Below are 24,827 nucleotides of genomic sequence, written 5' to 3'. Positions count from 1 at the left end.
GAGGCTTTCAACGGTTTTGAATAACAGCATTGAGAACAGAACTACTCATATATACAACTCTATGAGTCAACTGTGACAAAACAAATATAAACGATACTAGCCTACAAATCTTTTCAAGCGTTCAAGCTGTTTTTTTCTTGCTTTCAAGGAATCTTCTTGATCATTTGTAGAAACCAATATCATGTACAAAGCAATAACATGAATAATAAATATTATTTTCTTATGGCGTGTCAAGGTTTTTTAAGGAAAAAAAATATTTTTTCATCCAACTTTTAACATTGTATTTACATCAATTACTCCAGCAAAGATCACTTCCAATCTGTCAATGACTATGAACATGGAACCATTACTGCCCTTAACTCTCTCACACACACACACATAGACAAACACACGCCAATGCACAAGCTTGCGCACATACACTTAACTTCCTTCTGTGCTGAACTGTCACTGTATTGCAAGCTCAGGAAGAGACGTGTTCACACTTGGCTAACGTTTGTAAACATGGCCTCTAATGTTGCTGAAGAAGTTTTATTTTTATTTTTTATTCTTATCATGAGTTTCATGTTTTCTACACTTTATTCTGTCCACATGATGTTAGAACTGTAAACTCTTCAACTTTGTTTCTACCGTCACTATACCTTTTATCTATTAAAAGATTGTCTTGTTTATGGTTTGCTGCTAGTGAAAGAAACTTTTTGAGAAAAAGACCAAACCTTCCTGTCATCTCATATCACCTTCATATCAGTTCCCCCAATCAAACCAGAAACTCAAAAGAAGAAAAAAAAAGTGTTAAAATGATGACACTCATATAACGGAGCAATCAGCTACCTCCCTTACGCTAGATTCCAGTCAGTCGAATGGAATAGTTCTCAGCATAACAAGGTTTTTCACAGGTACATTTTCATGACATTGATCCTACACCAAGATAACATTCTGAGAACACCGCTTGTTTTACACGTTCTATCTTCCTGTATCATACTCTGCCTCCCAGTTTAACAGAAAGTCTCTCTCTAGTCAAAAAACGAAAGCACCTAGACAGTAAATAACATAAAACCAAGTCATATATCTGTATTTAAGTAAATACTTACAAAGTCATGCTAAGAAATCAAAAGACATCAGATATAATATTAAGATAAACACTGATATCTTCTGAAAACAAGGAAACTTATTTCTTCCAGATGTCACACTTTTTATATGACACATTACAATCATAAATTCTCCCAAAACCAAAACACTTTCATTATAATTTGTTTTGGCTCATGCAAGGATGTGGGTGTAAAGGTTTGGTACAAAGATATGCGTTTTTCCCCTGCCTATCTCTTTGATTTTAACTTTTTGATGTAACCCCACATTCAAACCTTGTAACTTTTGATAAGATACCCGTTCAGAATGCTGCATTTTCTAAGTTTGTGGATAGTATCATGTTTGTACAACGTTTGTGTCAACATGATACTACAATGAATGGTACAATAGGCAAATACAGAAAACAAGTATATTTGATTGTATATGGTAATCCATACAATGCTTGTCCATGTACTTCACATTGCTAGTAGGCTTCCCTGTGTTTGTTTTTAAAAAGGGGGACATTTTAGTTGGTGCTCTATACAGTTTGATTATGGATGTATAACCGCACCGTAAGCCAGCACTGTAAGGAAAATCCATGTTCATGTAAAAGAAAGGGACAAAAAAAATGTTATGACAATAGGAGATTATACTGTAGTCGGCTACTGTGGAAGTCTTGCTTCAATGCACCTTCAGTTTACACTTAGTAATTTAGCAGACGCCCTTACCCAGAGCGACTTACAGTAAGTACAGTTGGGACATTCCCCCCGAGGCAAGTAGGGTGAAGTACCTCTCCCAAGGACACGTCATTTCTCACAGCCTGGAATCGACCCGGCAACCTTATGATTAATAGCCCGATTCCCCAACCGCTCAGCCATCTGACCTCCAGTTGGTCAACAGTGACCTCTAGTGGACATGGCTCTCCTCCTGCTCAAACATCAATACATCTGTAAACTGAAGTAAGGCAAGTAAAAAGCAAACCCTATTAAAGTTTATTGTATAATAGAAACATGTCATATGTAACATGTTTTTTCAATATCGATAAACATTAAGGGGTCAGTAGGACCGCCCCAGAAGGCTACACAAGATCAGAACTATGACACTGCTGTGCAAAACAAAGCACATCAGCTTTGAAACTACTGACACTAGCCTTTGTGTACTCTACATGTGATAAGGAGCTATTTGGCACTGCAACTCAACTAAGATAACAGCCTTGCTGGCAGTTTAACAAGCTAACACTCTTGTGAACTTCAGACTTCAGGCAAATGGATGCTGTTACAACCCTGCCCATACGTCTGTTCAGGGTTGTGAAGTCAAACTGAGAGCTTTGTGATGGCTGTTTGTCAGTGAGTCAGGCTAGGATTTCTCTCTCATACACTGTTTAGTGGACATTAGAATAATACAGGTGTTTAAGACTAGAAAGTCACAGATAAGTAGACTTTTAAACCAAGCCAATACTTATTGGTATGGGCATCAATCACATGAGAAAATAGTTGTAGCTGGACCATTGCAACAAAGTTTGGAATTGCAGAGTGAGAGATAGAGATGGGGAGAGAGAGAGAGATAGAGATATAGAGAAGCATGGGTAATGTGATGTAGAATTATAGGATTCAGTTGTGAGAATCTGTTGAACATTGTTGCGCTACAATGGAGAATACTGTGTCTTCATCAGGCCCTTAGATACATGTAAAATAGATAGTCTAACGTGGAATTAGGTTGACAAAATATTGAATATACTGGTGACAAACAGTGTCACTTCTGTAATCGTGATACCGAATGCCAACCCCTCCAAAATACTGGTAGTACCTATTATGGTTGTCTAATCATTATGAGAAATGTTTAGGGTGGAATACTCGGCAATGTTTGTACACAGCAGAGCCAATTATTGCAGCAACAAGCTCTGTATATCCAAATAGAGTGTCTGACCTCCTGGAATTAGACGGATGTTACTACAAACACACTCATCGGCAACCTGTTCAACCCATTAGGCATTAGTGGGTGGCTGTCAAGCACATCATTGAGTGGAAAAAGCGATGTTTTTGTTGGATGAATATTTATTGACAGTATACAGTAAATTGTGCAGAATTTCGTAATTAAAGAAAAGTATCCATTCCTCGTGGACCTAGACATACGTCACTATTATCATACTTTTAAAGAATATTCTGATCCGATTGTAAATATATTAACTGGTAGCCGAGGGGGCCGCAAAGAGATTCGGCTACAACTCTCCAATATGATCCATGAGGCTGCTATAAAACAACCCCCCTCTTTTACAACAATCGGCCAAATCCTGTTGAGTCCTCGTTTACCTGATCCACAGGTTTCCCAAAGCAACTGCGAAATGGTCCTTTCGTACAGGGAGGAGCTATGCAATGAGTAGAGGGTCCATGCAAACACTCGTTACTGGGGCATTACATCCAGCCGGAGATGAACTGCTATCACACCACCGCATTGGAACTTCCACTGCATGGAAGTTTTCAGTGGTGAGTGACTGGCCGCCATTCAAGCAAATGAAAACAACATTATGAATTCGACGGACAGGTGTGCTGGCGGCATCGACATTAGCGTAAGGAAACACTAATGCGAGTTGTCTTTATTGACGTCGTGGCTTATTAGGTGTTTGCGCTAGTCTACCTGACAATATGGAAGGGCAGCGTTTCCAACGGTTTGATAGGAGCAGAAGCCAGACGTCCTCTGAAACATTGTCTGAAGGGGAAGGTACAGATGTAGGTTCAGAAGACAACCAAGGTGACACATATTTAAACGACCGCGCTGCGGACTTCGAAACTATGAAAGGAGAAGGAGACGAAAAGGCAGACGGGAAGAGTGTGGCAGACGATGCCGAGGAACTGGCTCATGAAGAAGAGGAAGACGAAGATGAAATGGTAAAGAACTTGAATGGTTGTATGCATGTCTATTGTAGACAGCCAAAGTGCGAGCACGCTATACAGTTCGCATTTAAATACATGCATTTATAGTGTGTCAGTTGTAACTAGGGTTGCCAACTTTGTCACGATGAAATACTGGACAGAAGGTTGCCTGCCGCAGCAGTGCGGGTATGGTTTTCTGTGAATATAGCCTACAGTGTATTGTTTTAGCCATTTGTCATAATGATAATTGGCATTTACTTAACGCATACTAATGCGCGTGATTAGGGGCTGTGATTGGATGAGGACAAGTGTCGATGATCATTCTCAAGTGTTGTGATCAGCTGCTGTTGCTCTTGGATCCGTCAGTGGTTAGATCAGCGTAGCAGTAAATAAACGGGACAAGGAAGGTCACGTATGGGGACAAATTAATTAGGCCCAATACAAGGGACGTATCGGCTAATACGGGACAGCTGGGATGGTACAGGACCCAAGTAGCTACTTGTAACTCACTTCAAACACAGCCACACCACCCATAGCCTACACCGCTGTACGTCATTACGACACATGAAATCATTGTTTGGGTTGGACAAAATAAGTCGCCTGCGTGGCTTTAGATAGCAGACAAAGTTGTGTGTACGTGTGTGTTAACAATTAATATTTGCAGTGACAGGTTTCTTTCCGATCTTTCCGACACTGTCTCTGTGTAATCCGCAGTGGGAATGAGCAATTGTTTGATCTTTCGTTTCCAAGTCACCCTTTGGAGTTGACATGTTTTGGTAGATATATCCAGGCTTTGTGTGGGGGGGAAGACCACCCTCTGAGACCTAAAACATTGAGGGGTTATTTGAGTATTGCAACTCCTTTTGTTATGAGATGCATCGCTCTAACTCTCAAACTTGTGGTACATGTATTGTTCTGTATTATAATGTCCTTGCACTGGATTAGGTGTTAGGTCTAAACATAGTCAACAGCTTTTTTACAATGAAAAATTAGGCGTGCCAGCTTCAGCAGAAAGTCAAGTTGAATCTAAAAGACAATGGGCTTCCCTTCTTTGAATCCTTCAGCTGTTTCCAGAGCAGGCTGGTTTGACTGGTTCTAATCAGCTCAATTAGGCTAAATCAACCTTGCTCTGAAGTGTCTCGCTTGCCTTTAAAACAGTCTGCAACATTACTGGAAGAAGTTTTGGACTGAGCTATATTGTTTACACCAGGCTAACTGCGGTCTGCATAAATTAGCCAATTGGCTCAATAAACAAACATTGTTTGTTTTCAGGATGAGATCATCATATAAAAAAAACGGCCCGTAATAATCCATAAAATACAGCTTCATATATCAATGCCAGAATTGTAGCAACAACATTCATTCCTTTAAGTACATTTACATGTTTTGCAATGCAAACTTTGGTTAATTTTTGCATTCGTAGGCAACTGTGCTGTTCTCAGATCTGCAGATACGCTGTTATATCCACTCTGGCCTAATCAAACCACCCCAACCAAAGCCAGTGACCATTTCCGGTGGAGCCATGGTGACTGTATAGCTGATCGATGCCCTCTGACCTCTAGGTTTAAGAGAGTTAAAGAAGGAAATGCTTCTAGGAACAGTGGCTTAGCTCTGACATCTCCTGACTGCACAGTCTCGCTGTGTTTTTCCTCTGAGCTCGACAGCCTCTGTTTACATTTGGCCCATGTAAAACCAAAACAGGTCACTCCAGATATGGCTGGGTTTGGCGTAAGGCCTACTTTAAGATTGAAGATGTTAGAAAATAAGATAATAAATCCTTCATAGAAAAGGGTAAAGAGAGAAGGAGAGGAATGTTGGAGTTTGAAGCTGATGGGTTTGCTCTGCAAGCATAGTTTCAATATCTATCTCACACAGATTGTAATGGATACATTTTTCATCAGCAGGAATAATGTTACCTGATTCCAGCTCTGTATTCCAACACTTAAGTTATCAGCTGTAGCTACTGAATATTTATATAATATTTATCAGCTATTGAATACTGAATAGACAAATGCTTGAAAAAGGAACAGTTGTAGCTTTAATGCTGTATATCTTATACATGGTGTTATTCTGCACGATTATCAGGACTGCAGTGTTCGTTCTGCAGAATAGCAGATTGTGTGTCTGTCTCTTTCTCACTCTATCATGATTTCCCTTGAGCAGCTGGAAAATGAACAGCATATTTAACCTAATTAGTTTTTACCTCTTTGGCAGTCCAGTCACATTTTTGTTATTTCTTTTCATTTTGGGAACGCACTTTATTGTGAAAAGGTACTCCCTAATTTCTCGCTTTTATTTCCAGTCGTAAGCATTTCATGTAATTTTGATCTCACTGTGATGGTAAGGGGATAAACATGGTGTTGTTGGTGGACAACTCAGCCACATGGGTAACAAAGTCCATTATTGTAAACCTTGCAAAGGTTTTTTCGAAGTAGACAAATGAACATTAATAGTCTGAATAAAAGTCATGGGAATGTTTCGTCAATGAAAGTAAAATGAGTCCATTACATTCCTACTATCTTGCTCTCACTCTTTCCCCTCAAGTCCTAGCATGACCATTGGCTGTCCAGAAAGGTTCATTCACCTGTGGTGAGCCGAAAACCATGGCAAGAGACCAACCGCCAAGGTAGCTGGGTTCATTCTCCAGACGGTCAATGACAACGTTTGACACTGCGTGTTAACGCCCCTCAGGAGCGCTCTCATTCGTTGGAGCAGGGGGTCCAGCTCACAAAAGAGATGTCCAGTGTCAGTGAATGGCTTAGTGGCTAAGAGGATTAACTTTCAATCTGTTTAAGACTCCTCTTACTCCTGTGGTGGATGGTGTCATCACAGGATGTACCTTGGATTTTGCCGGTATATCTTTCCCTGTTCTGGCTTCACTATAGTCTACACACTGTCCGCTATTATCAAGGTGTAGTAGGAGTACCACGGAGTTTTGACATTGAGACACGATGGCTTTAAGGCGGAATTTAACTTATGGTGAATGTTCTTCTTCTGAGGGGCGCAAGGTAAGTCTTGATACTTGCAGGAATCTCATATTTTGTTGACAGTAGCTCTTTAAAATTCTACACCTGCCCTCTGAAAAGCAATCTGTTGTACCAAGATTCCCTTTCATTGGATTGATTTGGGGCATTATTACGTAATCACAGACTGCAGATTCGATTTAGAATGGTCTTTAAAAAAATAATCATGTTGACAGTGTAGAGAACATGAGATTGTTATTGTTTTATAATTGGATTGATGGGAAGAGAGAAATACACAAATTGTTAAAAGTCCTACATGTAGCCTATGTTTACATTCATATGAAGAAAGGCCAGCTCTTAGGTTAATTAAACCTCTTTGTCGCTGCACCTAATAACCACATAATGCGTAGAGCACATTGGAGATGTATGATGAGGTCTGTGGTTTGGGTGAAGTGCTCTGTTTTGTGTTTGTTGTTTTGGTTGGTAGTGTAGTTGGGTGTCTGTTTGGCGATTGCTGTATGGTACACAACGGAGTCTGAAAGGACAAATACTCTAAAAGACTTGCTCTAGCTTTCTCTCTCTATGTCTCTTTCTCCCTGAATTTCTCTCTCTCCAGTGCAAAATGTTTCCATTCATAATTCAATGATGAAGGGTGATGAATGGTGAATCAAATATCTCTTTATCCCTCACACTCCCCACTCCTGATCTGTTCCATGAAAGATCTTTGCCCTGGGCATGTCTGAACGCCTACATTTTGCTTCATGCTAAAGTGATCTAACCAAGAATAGAACTGCATGCCGGTGGCAATCACCATTTCAACTTTACCACAATAGAGGGCATGTTTCATATCAAACACGGTTAATAATATATTCTCCTGAGGCAAAACAACGCTGAGAACTGAAGGGTGAGGCACGAGAAGGCTTTTAATCACATCTAGCTAACAGTTAATGTTTGTTTTGCCTGTAGAACTTTAGTCGTATGACTCATTTTGTTTTAAAATAACATTTACATTTCATTCATTTTTTACCCAAAGCGACGTAGAAATAGTGCTTATAGGAGGTACCAGAAGACCAAGAATCAGAAGTGCGTAGTTCAACAGTGTTTCTGTGGCCAAGGAACAGTCTGTTTACTAGCCACTTCGCAAAATAATCACGTCAGCTAACAGGCACAGTAAACAAAAATGAAGTTTTCTACAGTGCAACAATAACATCTTGATTACAGCAGCTAGCTGTATGGTGAACCAAAAATAACACTTTAGTGCAATAATAACTTGTCAATACCTCAGCTAAAGTCTTACAATGACATCTCAATTACAGTTGTGGCTAGTACCGATTACAGAAATGAAAGCTACTTTAATTGCAGAGGCAGCTGTATCACATCAACCAGGCAATCAACCAGGCAGACAGTTTATAAATAATTTGAGGTATTTACTGCAATTAATTGTAACTGAACTCCCATCAAGATGTGGAGGTGATCCAGCTGGATAAGGTATGAGTTAATATGCCTGGATTATCAAAGATTGACACAGAGATTAGGACCTGAGGAAACATAGCCATGCTGGCATCGGCAGACACATTGTCTAGTTGTCCCTACACAGGTCTACGTACTGGTGTTCTGGTCAGACTAGGCCATGAAGCTTTACCTACTCCTGTCATGTTTTGTCACCACTCAAAACCCTAACCCAAACACCAACTCCTATTCTCCCTCCCAGTAATAACACGGCCTAGTTGTTGTTAACTTAATTGGTCTAGGTACTCATTCATTCAGTTTAGCAATGTCATGAACCTATTCTTGATGCAGACAAGCATTGCAGCTTAAACAGAAGGGAGTGTATAGAGCTGTTTTTAATATGCCATGACTGAGGAAAGTTAGTACTGTATATATAGAAAGTTCAGAATTTTCCAGTACTGGATCTCCACAGGAAATGGGGCACAGTGAGGATGTAAGGGTTTAGAGGCCTGTGAAGAGATCCCACTGGGGAGGGAACGTACACGGCCAGTGTGGGAGGACCAGGGGGTCCACCACTGGGTCATGGACACTCACTTGGGGATTCAGATTGCAAAGGGACATTGGATCTGGACGAATGCTAACTGCAGTGTGTCTCTCTCTCTCTCTCTCTCTCTCTCTCTCTCTCTCTGTCGCTCTGTCGTTCTCTCTCTCTCTCTCTCTCTCTCTCTCTCGTTCTCTCTCTCTCGTTCTCTCTCTCTCGTTCTCTCTCTCGTTCTCTCTCTCTCTCTCTCTCTCTCTCGCTCTGTCGTTCTCTCTCTCGCTCTGTCGTTCTCTCTCTCTCTCTCTCTCTCGTTCTCTCTCTCTCGTTCTCTCTCTCTCGTTCTCTCTCTCTCGTTCTCTCTCTTGTTCTCTCTCTCTCGTTCTCTCTCTCTCTCTCTCTTTCTCTCTCTCGTTCTCTCTCTTGTTCTCTCTGTAAACATAGTTGACCTCCCTGGGTCTTCTGAAAGGGAATCGGGCTGGGACCATCTGGGGGAGGGGAGAGTTGAGGAAGACACAGATGTTGGGCGTCAAGGTCGGAAGGGATAGGGTGTTGTTCTGTGGGGAACCCTGAGAAAGATTGGCTTGAGAATCCCAAAAGCGTTTTTAGCAGGGTCATTAAGTGCAGCGAGCAAAGACATGCGTTGAGCCGAGACTGTGGTTAAAAATAAGTGTCTCTAACCGACATGCCTGAAATTGAGGAAAGTTTGTGCGATGTTTTTTTAATTGTAGGACTAGATAATGCTCTGGTACATGGTGTACTTTCTGCTAACCCTTCACGCTTTGATGTTTGTTCCTGTGAAAGTATGTATTCAGTGTGTATTTTTTGTAACGTTTGCTGTTGAAGGGACTCAATTGAAAGTTAGGTTGGCCTATGTATAAACATACCCCCTCCAACCTCTAGCCTAGGCTAAAATGTTGCATTTTTACAGTATTTTGTTAGTTTCAATCTGTTGTAGTACTTTAGAAGTTCTGAAGAAGGGGTTGTCTCAGGGTCAACAGCCCTTGGCCCTGGTTAGAACTCCCACCACATCACACATCACGGAAGTTCAAGACCTACAGTTCACTGAGCCATGTCAAAAGTCTGATGAGCGTCTTCAGACATTGTTGACTCCTTCGGTTGAGAGAAGGTGTTTTTGGATGTTTTATTTCACCATCTTGCTCTCAGTCCAAGTAAAAAAAAAAAAAGAAATCTGCACAGTTGTGGGTTGATCAATTGAACATGGTCTTGTAAGGTCTCTCCCTCTCTTTCTCCCTCTCCTCCCTTCCTCTCTCCCAGTGGAGGTAGTGTGTTATTTAAGTCATTAGTCTTCCTAACTTCACAAAGAATTTTCTAAAGAAGCAGCCAAGTGATGTCAGTTTCCTTGGTTACGGGTAGTTTAGGACTTACTTTGGTGTCACGTTTGTTTTCAGGTTGTTTATGTGACTAAATATCGTTGACATCATCTTGAAAATGCCCCAGTTAAGGGGGGAGAATAAGTAATTTCGCTCTTCAAGCATGAACAATGAGACTTTCTGCCCAGTAAACTAGAAACTCTTATCATGCTCTCTAACTGATAACGTGATCACTTATCAAATCATTTCATCGCTGTTGGTTTTTGCACTTCTACAGCGATACAGCTCGTCGTTACTCCGTGGGATTCTCACACACACACACACACACACACGCAACTGCTGACTTAAGCAGATGCTTTGAAATGGCGAGCATAAGAATGGTTTTCCTGTTGTTTGGGGCTTGATGCGTAGTTTGGGATTCGAGCCAGGGCTGTTTGCGGGGAGCAGAGCAGTGCAGAGACAGAGTAGTGGGAGCTCATGTTACTGCTGCCATGGCAGGCTGAAGCTATTCCCAGACTGGAGCACAAGTAGCCTGAACTGCACATACGTGGCACACACGTGTCAGTGCATCTGTGTTTATTTCTTTTTTTCCCCAAACGTGTTTTTTCATTAATATGTTTTCTAGTATGCTTGCTTGTGAGCTCATTCCTAAACACCAGGTGGGAATCAACTTTGTTTGGGAAGATGCATGCAAGGTTTTTTTTTTTTGTGTGTGTCCGTCCCCCCCCTGTATCAGGTGATGGTTTGCCTGGCCGGGGGAATGTGAGAAGGGGACAGAGATGTGCTGAAGTGGACACCACGGAGTCACGGAAATCACGGTGCTGATCGAGGGCTCGGTTTACAGGAGACGACATGAGATGGAATGATTTGTGGCAGGGCAGGGCACAGTGAGGTTAACAGGTCCACACAGTGGAAAACAACTACAGGCCTACACATACGCAAAACCCACACATACCCCCTCTCCTTGGGCCCAGTGCTTGCTGTGATGGTATGCAACACACTTAAAACTGGTTTTCTGCGGGTGGCAGTTAAACGGCAGTGGTCCAGAATCGTCCCTGTTTTGCATTTTTTTTTTTTTTTTTCGGGCAAAACCGTTTACCCTTTTGCACAGATCTCTGGGAGTATTTTGCACTTGTGTTAAATTGGGGTGTGGTTGTCAGGGTATTCTGGAACTATTATCCTCAGTGTTGGAAGTGAAATGAAGGGATTGGCTATAGAAATATGGCCTCTTTGGTGTGAACTACATTTACATTACATTTACATTACATTTACCTTACATTTACATTTAGTCATTTAGCAGACGCTCTTATCCAGAGCGACTTACAGTAAGTACAGGGACATTCTCCCCGAGGCAAGTAGGGTGAAGTGCCTTGCCCAAGGACACAACGTCATGTGCACCGGCCGGGAATCGAACTGGCAACCTTCAGATTACTAGCCCGATGCTCTACCCGCTCAGCCACCTGACTCCAACACTATTGTGAACTATTGTGTGGATAGGAGGCCAGCCACCCTGACGGGGAAACCTAGCCAGTGGGTGCCTGGCTGAAACCACACACGGCCTCTCGTCAGTTTTATTACACTTCCTGACTGACATTTCCCTTGTCCCAGCCAGGTCGTTCTGCCGTTCTACGCGGGGGGGCGGGGGCGGGGGCGGGGGGGGGTCAGCTGTGTGTGTCATGTGAGATCGACTTATAACCTCAGACGGGTATTATTAAATGGGCCTCCTCTTGTTTTTTTTGTTTTTTTTAATGAGCCCTGAATTTGTGAAAGCCGTGTGCATTTACTGTCCCGATTGTGTGTTCCTGAATGTCTCTTGATTGATTCCAAACAGCGGAACGGACTCTAGTGATTTTTCTATCCGCTGACGCATTTTAGACGTGAGTGTGTGTTGGGACATAATTCTGCTTAAAAGCCTGAAAGCTGGCAGTGTGATGATTATACGGGATTTGATTACTTTCAACTCAGGGCCAACCACCCTATGGCAGTTACATAACAGGCATATGTGAATCCGACCAGGGGCACACAGGTAATGGAGGACCTCTTCTTCTCTTGTCCCTGGGCGTGCATCCACCGTGTCTTAGCAACCAGGAGAGGGACTGCAAACAATTCATCCCCACTTGGAACAGGTTCCTTTTTTTTAATCTCGCCTTCTGTTTCCTGTGAACGAACAAACAGGGTCTCTGCATGCATCGGCACATAAACGCGACAAAGAAGAGGAAGGACAGTCCCTGGGAGAAATGAATATGGAATCTGTCAACTTGTGAAGGCACCCACTCTCTGGGGTTTTTTTTTTGTATCAGACTCTCTTTGAGATTTGAATGTGTTCCCACGAGAAGATGATGCGCTTCACATTGATGCAGCACAGCAGCCGGAACCTGGACTGTAGCAAGAGAAGAGAAGTGAGCTGATGGAAGAAAAGGTTGTGGAGTCTGGTAGGGAACCTGGATCTAGACCGATGATGCAACATGTGAAGAAAGAGATGGTAACAATAATGGTATGTTGTTTGTTTGCATCTGGTTGTGCATTGCGTTTTGATTTGGGGCCCTTCTCTAAATAGACATGTAGTACAGGACAGTCAGTTAGTTTTTCTCTGCTGCAGTCGCAACCTCTCAAAAGCGATTACTCTCCTCTCTAGACCAGATAAGTTCAAGGTAGCCCTTCTGTTCTGGGAATTTTCCCTTGAACACAAGCCTGGTTATTTCCAGTAGTATGTAGCCTACAGTATGTCTTGATGTTGTGCCTGTTTTTGTCAATGGATATCCATGAGCCTGTATCTGAGTGCTTGTGTCAGTGGTGTGTCTGTGTACCGGCCTGTCTGAGTGCTTGTGTGTACAGTCTCTGGGCTCAGTTAGTGGAGGTTGACTTCCGGAGCAGGAGGAATGACTGTGCTGGGTCTGCTCTGCCATCCTCTGGATGTGCTGTGGCCTCTCAGCTGTTTACACCCAAGCTCTCCCCTGCTTGTGCTGCTTGTGGTGGTGGTCTCTCTCTCTCTCTCTCGCTCTCTCGCTCTCTCTCTCTCTCTCTCTCGCTCTCTCGCGCTCTCTCTCACCGTCTGTCTCTCTCACCCTCTGTCTCTCTAGCTCTCTCTCTCTGTCTCTCTCACCCTCTCTCTCTGTCTCTGTCTCTCTCTGTCTCTGTGTGCACTGTAATTCTAATACGTTTACCTATTGGTCTTAACGAAGATTGTTAATGGGTGCAGTCTGGACCCTGTGTTGGCGATCTGATCCGTCTCGCTTATTATTGTGGGCTTAAGGTGACTTTATCGCCGAGTCAGTAAACAGATCTCATCCGTGTTATGAAGTTCATCAACTTGTGTCGCGGAGTTGACCAACTTTCACCCAGTCGCCCCATCAAAGAAGCAGTGTTGTTGTTTGTTTTGACAACAAAAGACTGTTGTTGCTGTCCAGCGAGCCTGGGGGAGGGAGGAACAGAGGGCGGTGATGCAAGCGTTCAGAAACAGGCGTGAAGGAACGGGAGGTCGGAGGTTAGCGCCGCCGACCCGGAGGCATGTCCGAATCCCGCCGCGCTGACGAGCCGCGTCTGAAAGCACACAGGCTGGCTGGAAAGATGTGTTGACGTGGATCACTGGGCTCCTGACAGCCTAGCCTGGCCTTTCTGTCTGACCGGCTTTTGGGAATGGAAACAGGAGGAAAATGCCCTCAGTCAAAATGACAGCGTGAGACTGAACGGACCATCTTACAAGTAGCCCTCCTTCACAGAGAGAGGAGACAGACAGACGGGTAGACTGTCAGGGAGACGGGTAGACTGTCAGGGAGACGGGTAGACTGTCAGGGAGACGGGTAGACTGTCAGGGAGACGGGTAGACTGTCAGGGAGACAGACAGTTGGGGTCTGATGGGGTTTCAAACTGATTGTTTGGAGAGCAATATAGTTAAGCCTCTTACTGAGGTCATTGTAGAGTTATATTATCTCTTGCTTCTACTAAATCACATAACAACCTCACCCTCTTCCTCACACACACACACACACACACACACACACACACACGAACACCCTCCAACCATGACCTCATTCATACTAGTTGAATAAAGTCCAGCATAGCTTGAAGGCTTATCTTGTTTTCAGTTCACTACATGTGGTTAATGATCAACGCAATTCGAAGAGGGAAACTAGACCTTTCTTCCAATTGATGACCTTCTGTTATGACATCAAAATAAGATTTACCGTAGGCTATGTACCATTCCAGCCTGGTTGTATCACGTTCCTGGAATCAACTCTGCTGTCATAGGGGAGTGCATGGCAAAAGATGAAAAATCAAAGTCAAAAGACTTAACTACGAATTAAAAAGAACTTGAAGCATTCTTTGGATGTAGCTTTGCGACCTGTTTCAGGTGCTAGAGACCCCCTGCTCTGCTTCCACACTGGAACAGCCAGGGGATGTGTGTGTTTATGGTGGTGACTGATGTTCGGCTTTGGTGTAATCCCTTCACCCCAGCCGATCTACACAGATGGACGGCCATAGTTCTGTCGAGGCAGCTTGGCGTTACGTAATAAAAACCCATCGTTAATTGCGGCATGTTGTCTCTGGTAGAAACATTGACTCCTATATGTGTTTTCTGCACTCTTGAGTTATTTCAGGGGATGAACACAGTCATCTACCATCACTCTGCCTGTGTCTGGGTTTGTGGAAATTATATCTGCCAGTCATAGAATTTCAACACTATTAATACAAAAATACTTGTGAGGTGAAGATTGGCAGGGCTCTAAATCCGTAATAGGTGACTGCCTTTGAGTTTGACAGGCTGAACCAAGTCCTCGCATTTTTTCTTCATTTTTTTCCTCAACATTTGGCAGCAGTTCAGCTTGTACTTTTTTTTTAAAATCCTGAAATGACTGTGGCAGCCTCAGGGACAGGGCCGAGTGCACAGCCCAGGGCTCCGAGCAGTATGTTGAAAGGCTGCTTGACTGACTGGGGCCCAGGCGAAACCTTCTTGAACTGATATGGAGGGTTGACCTTAAGCGTCAGTTGTAATGAACTCTTTGCGTCCTTGATCTTCCATGATCGACTTGGCTCGGTGTTGCGTTGCTAACGCGGCAGTCGGATGGTTGCGGGAGAGGCATGTGTGTTTGACAGTGCTCCAGTCAAGTAAAGCAGGGTTGTGAAGCGTCCTGTTGCCGAGGGAACGATGAGGATCCAGATGTTGCCTAATGTCGCTTGATCGTGATGACACAGACTCTTTGGATGCAATGGGAAATGGCGTAACAGGGTTTGGCTTTTGTCAACTAGTGAGGGAAGGGGTGTTGAAACCAGATTCAACTGATATCCAGGGGAAGTATGAAGATGTGTGTGTGTGTGTGTGTGTGTGTAGGGGGGGGGGGGCAGGAATGGAAACCAGCTCATGGTAAAACTCTAGCTCCCTCTGACAATACTGGCAGCAGGAGTCTTGTGTTCCTAGTAGACTCACACTACATAGTATCTGCTGCCACCACCACACAGACTGGCCTTTGCAGGATGGCTGTTGGGGCCTGACCACAAACCAATGACTGTTGACAAGATCATCAGCATGCAGTATATTTCCAACTGTTCAGATACGTAACCTCCTCCCTCCTCAAGTGTATTCGCTGTCACTATAAACACCACACATTTGCATTGCAGGTATTTGTAACTCCTTTGCATACACCTTCCGCACACAGGAAATACAGGTTGTTTGTGCGTCACCATCAGTTACCCTGGCTCGTGTTGCACCGTGACCTAGAGTGTTAACCTGACCTGCACTTTTCCCGTCTCCTCGCCTCTTTCAGCTGGACAACATCCTGTACCCTCCTTCCTTGCCCTTCCGCAAATCCAGCAACCCGGAGTTGAGCCACTGCTCGGGCTTGGGGCTGAAGTTCAAAAGGCAGCTGAGCGACGACGGCAAGAACCTACGCCGGGGAAGCCTAGGGGGCGCTCTTACAGGTACACCCTGGGATGGGACTGGTGGGGCCAGCTTAGCCCGGGGGTTAGGATGTTCTGGGTTGGTGCGCGGGATATACAGTACCGTGCAAAGGTCTTAGACTATGAATAAGTCTTTTTTTTCTGAAAGTTAAACAAAAACGGTTTGAGAAATGATGGAATGGAAAAGACGAAACGAAAACAATAATCAAAACGGTGCCTCACAAATACAGAAGACAACAAAAAACAAGACAATATTCTATACTCTAGTTTATTCATAGTTTGGTCAACAGGCTTTTCAGGTAGGGCTAGGGTTGTTTGTTTTTTTTATTCAAGAAATCCTTAAGCAACTACTGCTTTTTCATCGCACACAGGATCAGCGTGTTACTCGGCTGAAGGCCGTAAGGGTCGGGGTGGATCTGGGATTCGGGGTGCTAAGTAGCGATTTCCTCTTGGCTGGCGTGTGATGAGCGGGCGTTTAGGACAACCCCAACACACACACACACACACACTCTCTCCTCACCGGGAGGAAGGAAGGATCTCCTTCTTCCTGTCTCTCTCATCCTGTTTTCCCTGCCATCCTCTGTGGTTTGGGGGTAAACCGCAGGATGTGCCCCCTTGACGACGAGCTGAGGAGCGGGGGAGCAGACCGAGAGGTACTGCACCCCCCCCCCCCCCCCCCCCAAGCACCTGGGGAAGACGGCTTTTAAGGAACAGAGGCCGTCTTTCACCCCACCCTCTGTGGAGGATCGTCACGGATGACTGGGAGGGGTTTCGAGGGGAGACACTGGGCGTGCTTCGACCCAGTGTTCGTGTCGTTTGTCCAGCAGCTGGGCAACAGCTTGCCGTGAGAACAGCTGAGATTTGTGGTCCCGGTCGGTGAATGGCGCGTTTTAATAGACACTCGGTTAACCCAGTGTTTACGCAAGCATTATACATGAATGAAGGGATACACACACACACACACACACTTCCCTTTTGAAATGTTTGAGGAAGGCCAGTTTTCTGCGGTGACATGGAAGCTCATGCTTGAGTAATACCGCAGTGGTTAGTGGCTTTTAACATTCAGCCTGTCACCACGGTGACAGGTGCCAGCCCCCCAACCCAGACAGTAGGAACACACTGACGCGATCAGGTCGCACATCAAAACCTCGAGACAGTTTTCTCACAAGTGCAGGATTTCCGTGTCACGCATGCACGATGACTGGGGATGCTTCTCAAGGGTGGAAAAAACCCCTAACCTCTCCCTTCTCACCGTGGTGCAGAAAGAGGCTCGAGACTTGTCGAGCTGGGTTTAAAACAAATTCGATTGACACTTTCGATTTCACGTCGGACTTGAAGCCTGTTGTTTCTTCCTCCTTCTCAACCCGTCAGCTGCTCCGTTTATCGCCGGCGCCTGCGCTCACGCGTTCATTCACGAGTCGCCGCTCCTCTCAGCCCTCCGCCGTGCGCGCGCCCTCAGAGTAGTAACAAGAAATAACGAAACTAATTTGCTTTGTCAACCACATATTGCAAACCCCCCAAATGAGACGATGCGTTTCAGTGGAAGTGGATTTGCGCTCGCTTGTCAGAGCGTGTGCGCGGTGGTTGCCAGGCATAACTAATCAAATCAGCCCTCCTCACTTAACTTCCCAAACCAGTGCATCCAAAGCTTTGTGCAGATGATTTATTTGTTGATTTTAGATTTCACTTTCTGCCCACAAGTGCGTACCCTGGGTTTGTTTAAGGTGAAGTCCGCTGACTCCATATGTTCCGCCTCCTCTTCTGTATGGTTCATGTGTGCCTTGTTTCGATTCTTCTGTCTTTCACCACCACTCCCTCTTTTCCCCCCGCGTCCGTCCCCAGTATCTCTCTCTGTCTCTGTCTCTCTCTCCATCTCTCCATTGTTTGTCTTGTATCTCTCGCTCTCTCGTCGCCGTCACTTCACCCTACGTGTTAGTCCTCACCTCTTGGCAGCTGTTGAGAGGCTTTCCATCAACAGGAAACGAGAGAATCACAGGTATGTCAAGTACACGAGAGGGCTGAAGAAAGACACGGTGACACTTCCGAGAGAGATTTCTTTTCTAATTTCGGTCACTCGCTGGCACAGGACCAGCCAAGAGGGTAATCTGCCTGCATCCTGTGCTTCCGTTTTTCGACTCAAAGCAATACAGGGGTGTCAGAGGGGGCTTGATGGTAAACGAGTGACCTGACACCTGTATACCTACTGCCATCTAGCTACAGTCGCTGAGAGATACAGATTTAAGGCCCAAAAATACCAAATATATTTACATTCACGATACCATACTTTTACAACGGTTTTGCACTTTTTTGATTTCATTCATGGAAGTCCGAGTAAAATGTCGAATTTGTTGATTGAACCTCCTCTTTAACCTAATGACTTTGTGTCATGTTTTGAATGGCTCTAATCTCCTTAATGGATTGCTTTGAAGGATGTCTTGCGCAGCCCACTCGGTCTAAGCGGCATCAGCTCTGTCTAAGAAAAGAATCTGGTCGGGATTACTTGCTCCTGGGAATCCTGCGGGGTCAGAACAACGTCATCTGACCCCTGTTTACACGAACGCAACCTGTTTACAACTTGTTTTGCAACCTGTTCACAACCTGTTTACCCCCCCCCCCCAATAAAATCACTGAAAATGTATTTGACAGTAGCTCTTGTACGGTGTCATGTTTGACCTGGTATAACGGGAGGTTGTGTCATCTCTCCCAGGGAAATACCTGCTCCCCTACGCCTCCCCCCTGCAGTCGTGGACCCCACCCTCCGAGACCTCCAACCTGGTGCGCATGCGCTCCCACACCCTGGGCTCCTCCGCCCCCTCGCTCACATCCAGCCTGGTAAGTAGGCCGCCTGCCTCTCCCTAAACTGCCGTACCCTACATCAGTGGTTCTTAACCCTGGTCCCTCAAGTACCCCCTGTCCTGCATGTCACAGATGTTTCCCTACTCCAACACACCTGATTGGGAACAGGGAGATATCGAAAACATGCAGGACGGGGGGGTACTTGAGGACCAGGGTTGAGAACCACTGCCCTACATGGCTGCCTCAGGGGTCGTGAGTCGCGACCCCACAACCCTGTGGAAGGTTACACAGCCTGACCCTTTATGTTCACCCCCACCCCCCCACCACCACCACCGCCCTCACTCTGTGGGCGTGTGTGAAGCCCTTTGTGACCCTGCTTGTATTAAGGGGCTATACAAATCAAATTTAGATTGGAAGGCATCAACGACATTGGTTGAGAACAACAGAAGGAGTTAGACGTCGTAGGCCAGATGCACACGCTTTTGACGCCCCAGTCTGAGCTCTCTCTTACTGTCGGGCTGTCGACAGAGGCTAATCTCCGGGATCAAATCAACCCGTGTGTAGCCCTTCTGACCAGCATCGCACAGAGGGCCTCACATACGCCTACAGGACTGCCGCCCCAGGCTGCTCTCCCAACGGACGCATCGGGAAGATGTCGCCCCTTGGATCCCCGGTGTCCTACGCTGACCGTGAGCGCGAAACGACCTCACGAGACCGACCTCGCTGATCTGTCCTCCCGAGATGGCGCGGCTAATTATCGCCTCGCCTTCGATCGACTGCCGATACCATCTCCTTCTTCAACCCAGTGAGATGTGATTTAAAGTCAGAGCTAATGCCGCTGAGTCCGGCCACGAGTCGCTCATGTCTTCACGTATGATCTGTACGTCTTCACCCGGGCGGTTGAGGCAGAGGGGAAAAAAAAGGCTGTTCGTTCTGTCATGTAGTACTGAAGACACCTTTGACCCGGGTGGGTGGGTGGGTGGGTGTGGGTGGAGGTGAAGTCTTCTGACGGGTACCGTGGGTGGGTGGGGCTCCTCCAGAGCCAGATTAAATATCTGAACCCGTATTCTCATAACCATGGTTACCTCGTTAAAACTAAACGTTGTTTGCTGTCAGAATGTCGTCTCAGTTGACAGTCGCTGACCTCTCTAAAAGGTTTAGCTTGTTTACCAATCCCTGATCTGTGCCTTGTAAGCCTGACAACGGGAGCAGATTGGTTCATATCGAAACATCGACTTATTAAATGTGTTTGTACACTGGAGGGCGCTAGTGCGTTTAGTCTGGTTTGAAACGGAGGCGCATTGTTTAAGCTCAACAAATGTTTCGCTATAGCTCTGTAACCCGTTTTGATCTATCTCTTATAACATATTTTAATAAAGTTAACCCTTGTTCCCAAATACATTCAAAAGCTTCAACTTCAAGTTCGTCATTGTAACTCTTCATGACTAAGTAAGCGTAGACAAATACGAGTCACAGGGTACCCGGTAATCAATGACAAATGAACATGATCAAATGAACCCAGCCAGCGCTCCGGTGTCGCTGGAGGACAGAGAGGTCCCTGGAGGGAGGGGGCAGGGGTACAGCCCCGACCCCTCCAGGGGGCCCTGCTGAGGAGGGGAGGGGGGCTGCCATGAGACCGCCGCTTGCGATTCGATTCTCTTCAATCCCTGTAAACAGGAAAAACAGGAAGAGCAAACCACATGGAGAGGGAGCCTGATTGAAATTAATGGTTGCCGAGGCCAGGGTCAATGCGGCACCAACACAATGTCGTTACACCTCGCGTTTACCATTTATTGTCTCTAAATAGGTTTCTTATTACTTTGTGTGTGTGTGTGTGTGTGTCCGCATGAGCGAACATGCGTTTGGCTCCGTATCAGTTCCCAGCACGACAGCTGGTAATGTGAGTCCTTATCGGCCTGTTTGCATGGCCCCGTCTCTACCTGGCAACCCTGACGAAACCCCCCCAGCTCAGGACTGCGAGGCGTGGACGCGAGCGGAAACGCGGATGCTTCGCCACGCGATCCCGGTGCGATCTTTTGGAGAGGTTCATATTCTGCCGAATTACCCGCGGGGCTCTCCTTCTCTACAGCAGCTGTAGGAGCAGTACAGCGTCTTCTCTATAGTGTCAGTGGACCGAGGGGAGAATGGAGGTTCATTCATATTCATATTTGACCTTGAGAAATGAATTTTTTTCCGGAAGACTTAACAGACCTTCTCCCTCATCCACTTCATGGGGGTTGCAAGGTGTATGAGAGCGGTCAGTTCTAAAAGATCTCAATTATTATTATTATTCCAGGTCAGATAACCTCCCTATCAGGAATCAAGAGTACGCTTTTTGTGAATCCTATTCCAATATAGACTGTGGCTTTTAGATTTCAAGATAAGATGCTTTTCAGCCGTCAACTCCCACGCAACAGTAGTTGAGAAGGTCCTCGTGAGGGGGGCAATCAAGCGCTCTGATATTCACAATCTGATACAAGCGTAGTATTTTGTTATAGCTCCAAAACAATGTCTTTATTGAATTGTCTACGAAACACAGAAGACATGGCCTTTTTGTAGTGTCTTACAAACCAAGAGTTGGATGCTTGGCATTAGATGACGACTGCCCGTATTCATTTCCAAAGTTGGGGGACGTTGATATCTTGGTTCCATCGCATTAACCTTTCTGCAGAACGTCGTGTTACGTCTCCCCGAGGGGACACGTCCTGTGTTGAATAAGTAGATGGAGACATGTGTTGTCCTGTCAGGCCCAGCTGGGGCTCTCCCAGAGTCATCGTTTCTGAGGAGACGGCTCCAGACGGAAATGGCGCGACTTCACTTCCCCACGTTCGTCGTCCGGCGTGCCTCAGCATCAACAAAAACGGGATGGTTTAGTTATATCTAGCAAAGGAAGATTTTGAGCCAACTAGGGTTTACATTAGGTCATTTTTTGGGGGGGTGGGGGGGGGGGGGTGTGTTTGAGTGATAATTTGCCTGTACGTGATCTGGACTGTTTTTGTACAGCTCCTTTGACGTACTGTAGTGTACAGTTCCTTTGTTAATGGGCTACTGTATAAAATGAATAGGAGTAATGCTATATTTCGATCTCAGTACTTTGGGATTGAAAGGTTGGAGTCAGACCCGCGACAGTCAGGAACCTCTGCACCCTACCGCCCATCCGGTATTCCACTCCCAAGTCTAGACCACCACTCTCTCACCTTCCCACACACACACACACACACACAGCTTATCTCCCACTATCAGCCATGCCTTTCACCCCCCCCCCCCGCCCCCCCCAGGTCTAGCGTTATTGCTTTCTCCTTCCCCGCCTCCCTTCCCTCCTTCACGCCGTTCCACCATGCCCCCAGGGGGTCCCCTGCCCCCCCCCCCCCCCCCCCTCCGGCGTGACGCGTTGCTCCTCACACTGATCGGCTTTGACAGGAAATCAATCGCTTTTTTCCCCCTGACCTGACATGGAGATAGGATCGTCATAATCCTCGTGTCACGGGCTTTGTGGGCCCGGGCTCTCTCCTTCATTACAGCAGTCAGAGATGTCCTCTGGAGATAGAGCCCGTTGTCCCTGGCTCGGTGTCTCTGCGGGCTGCTGCTGTACACCATCCCTGGGGAAGCACAGCCCTATTTATATGGTGATGAAGGAGTCATTACTGATCCAATATTTCGGATACGACATTGTTTTTTTTAAATTTGCGCTGTGCAACATGTTGGGCTTCGGTGAACCAGGAAGTGTTCAACGCGCTAACGTATGTCTTTTTTTTTCTGCTCTCAAGTGCATCTTTTCAAAGTCACGGCGAACCAATGACCTCGACATTTCTGCATCTCCAGGTGCGATCCTGGCACATGTTAGTGTACATAACGCATGTACACACACACACACACACACAATAAAGGCGTTGATGTAAATGAAAACTGTCACTCTTGATAAAGTGGTTGCAGTTGAGCTGTCAGACCTTTGTCAACCTGCTCTGTGAAAATGACATTGCTCTGTTTAGGGATTTCGATATGATATTAGGTTGCGGTGTGACATTGTGTTCCAGTTTCCACAGAATCTGGAATGAGGGGAAAGAGAAAGCAGTGCTGTTCACTCGTTGAGGACTTCCCCAGTGGACTCAAACTAACATCTGTTTCACAGAAGACTGAATTCATGTATATGCTTTATGCATTTTCCTTATGGTCCCATAATGTGCTGCGTTAGACTTTAAAATACAAGAAAATATAAAGTACGTTGATATTGGGTGAGTGTGACCTTCAGATGATCTCTGAATGAACACAGTTTCCTAGGTGTCTTTGTTGCTCTGCTGCTCTGGGATCGTCTGTCTTGGTCTGAAGGTCGAACACGTTCCCACTCCAAAAGACTGAGGGGAGATCAGCTCCACTCTCTTTAGAAGATTGTGTGTCAAGGTCTTTGTGTGAATGAGGGTCACTCTCTGTCTCTCTCTTTCTTTCAACTCTATCCTTCTCTTTTCCTTTTTCCTACCCACCTCTCTCTCTTGCTCTGTGAGCCCCTACTCCCTCTCTCTCCCTCTCTCCCCCTCTCTCTCTCTCTCTCAGGCCCCAGCCCTCCTCCCTCCCTCCTTAGATCTGCAGGCTTCCTCTCACTCCGATAAGCCCTGGCAGGGCAGGGGAGCGCCGGGTCTGCGGGTCACTCAATCAGTGCTCTCTGCACGGTCTCAGCGCCAGCTCCTCCCCCAAAACCCCCCTCTCCCCCTTCTCCTGTACTCCAGCCCGGCTCAGGGAGGAAGGCCTCATCTGCTGATGACCTGCTAGGAGGAAATGACACCCAGGAGCCCCCTGGACTTCCTTTGAGGGCAACCAGGAATAGTCCCTAGTCTAGCGGCAGGGTCTATTAGCAGCGTGGGGGTATTGTTGTGGAGACTGTACCCTAAAGTACTGACGGAGGCAATGGTGTGTCGAACCTGCGGTATTTGCTTTCCAGTTCCTCGCATTGAATAAAGACAAACGACCCTTCGGATTGCTTCTCCCCCGGTGCTTCCATGCCAGTTTCTCATCCTTGTTCTCACTCCGAAACGGAGTTTCTTTAATTGTTCCTTCAGCAGCCACAGACTTTGAGAGCACTGAACCAGCACCAGTCAGACGGACATGGTGGGATGTTTTAATTCCCCACAGGTAATCAGGGTCGGCGGGGGCGAGGGGGCATTGTACAAACCCGGAGAGGTGATAATCCCCCTTCTTTTGAGGTTTAAAACTGAATACACGAAGCGTCTGATTGGCTCCTGCGCTGGCCTGCTCCCAGAGCTCGACCTCTCTTATCTCGACTTCACAAATTAGCCCGCCTTCGTCCAGCTGTCAGACTCCTCTCTGTCCTCGTTCTCTATTCTTTCTCTCTTTTTCGATGTCCCTCAGTAGTAGGTAGCTGTCACTCTGGCCCCCTGCTCGATGGCAGGAATCAGATGAGCCTAGCTGGAGGAGAGCAGGATTGAAAAGGGGGGGGGCCTCCCCCCTCCCCACTTAATATTCACACGGCGCTGTCGCCGCCAATGGAAATGAGAGAGCGAAAGTAAAGAAAAACACAGGCAGACGCGGGCTGTGAAATTGCCGGATGGAATTTGCACAATGGCAAATCGCGATAAGTAACTTTTCCACGTGCCAGTCTCTCCAAATGGGCGAAGGAGTTTGGGGGCGACGGTGATGGTCGGACACTCACCGTCCTTCGCAGCGCGTGCACACACACACACAGACACACTTAAAATGCACCAGAACAAGTAATAGAGAAACAGGAAAAAAAGCAGGCAATGCATGAAATTGTTGGAAATTGGTACTGGATATTCAGTTGTGTAGTAACAGGTTGTGCGTAGAGCTGTTATGGAGGAGGCTGTGGTCTTGTCTGTCGCCGCACGGTCGCCGCACGGTAATAAAAACCACTTTTTGGGAAGCACTTTAAGAGTACTGTCCATATCTCCTT

The 24,827-nt window shown here is 46.0% G+C and overlaps 1 protein-coding gene across 1 annotated transcript in view; it reads left to right on the top strand.

Annotated features, from left to right (window-relative positions):
• Positions 1 to 3,488: 3,488 nt before the first annotated feature.
• mast4 (microtubule associated serine/threonine kinase family member 4) overlaps positions 3,489 to 24,827 on the top strand; it is a 74,357-nt gene continuing 53,018 nt past the window's right edge. The window contains 3 exon segments of the mRNA XM_084694076.1: positions 3,489 to 3,947; positions 15,979 to 16,132; positions 18,819 to 18,943. Of these exon segments, the coding sequence (XP_084550202.1) occupies positions 3,705 to 3,947; positions 15,979 to 16,132; positions 18,819 to 18,943 (522 nt within the window). The 5' untranslated portion in view covers positions 3,489 to 3,704.

Source organism: Hypomesus nipponensis, chromosome 27 (genome assembly GCF_054491055.1).
Source record: "Hypomesus nipponensis isolate SF chromosome 27, ASM5449105v1, whole genome shotgun sequence".
Lineage (NCBI taxonomy): Eukaryota > Metazoa > Chordata > Actinopteri > Osmeriformes > Osmeridae > Hypomesus > Hypomesus nipponensis.
The sequence above is the reverse complement of the archived record's forward strand: the minus strand, read 5'-3'. Positions and strand labels throughout refer to the sequence as shown.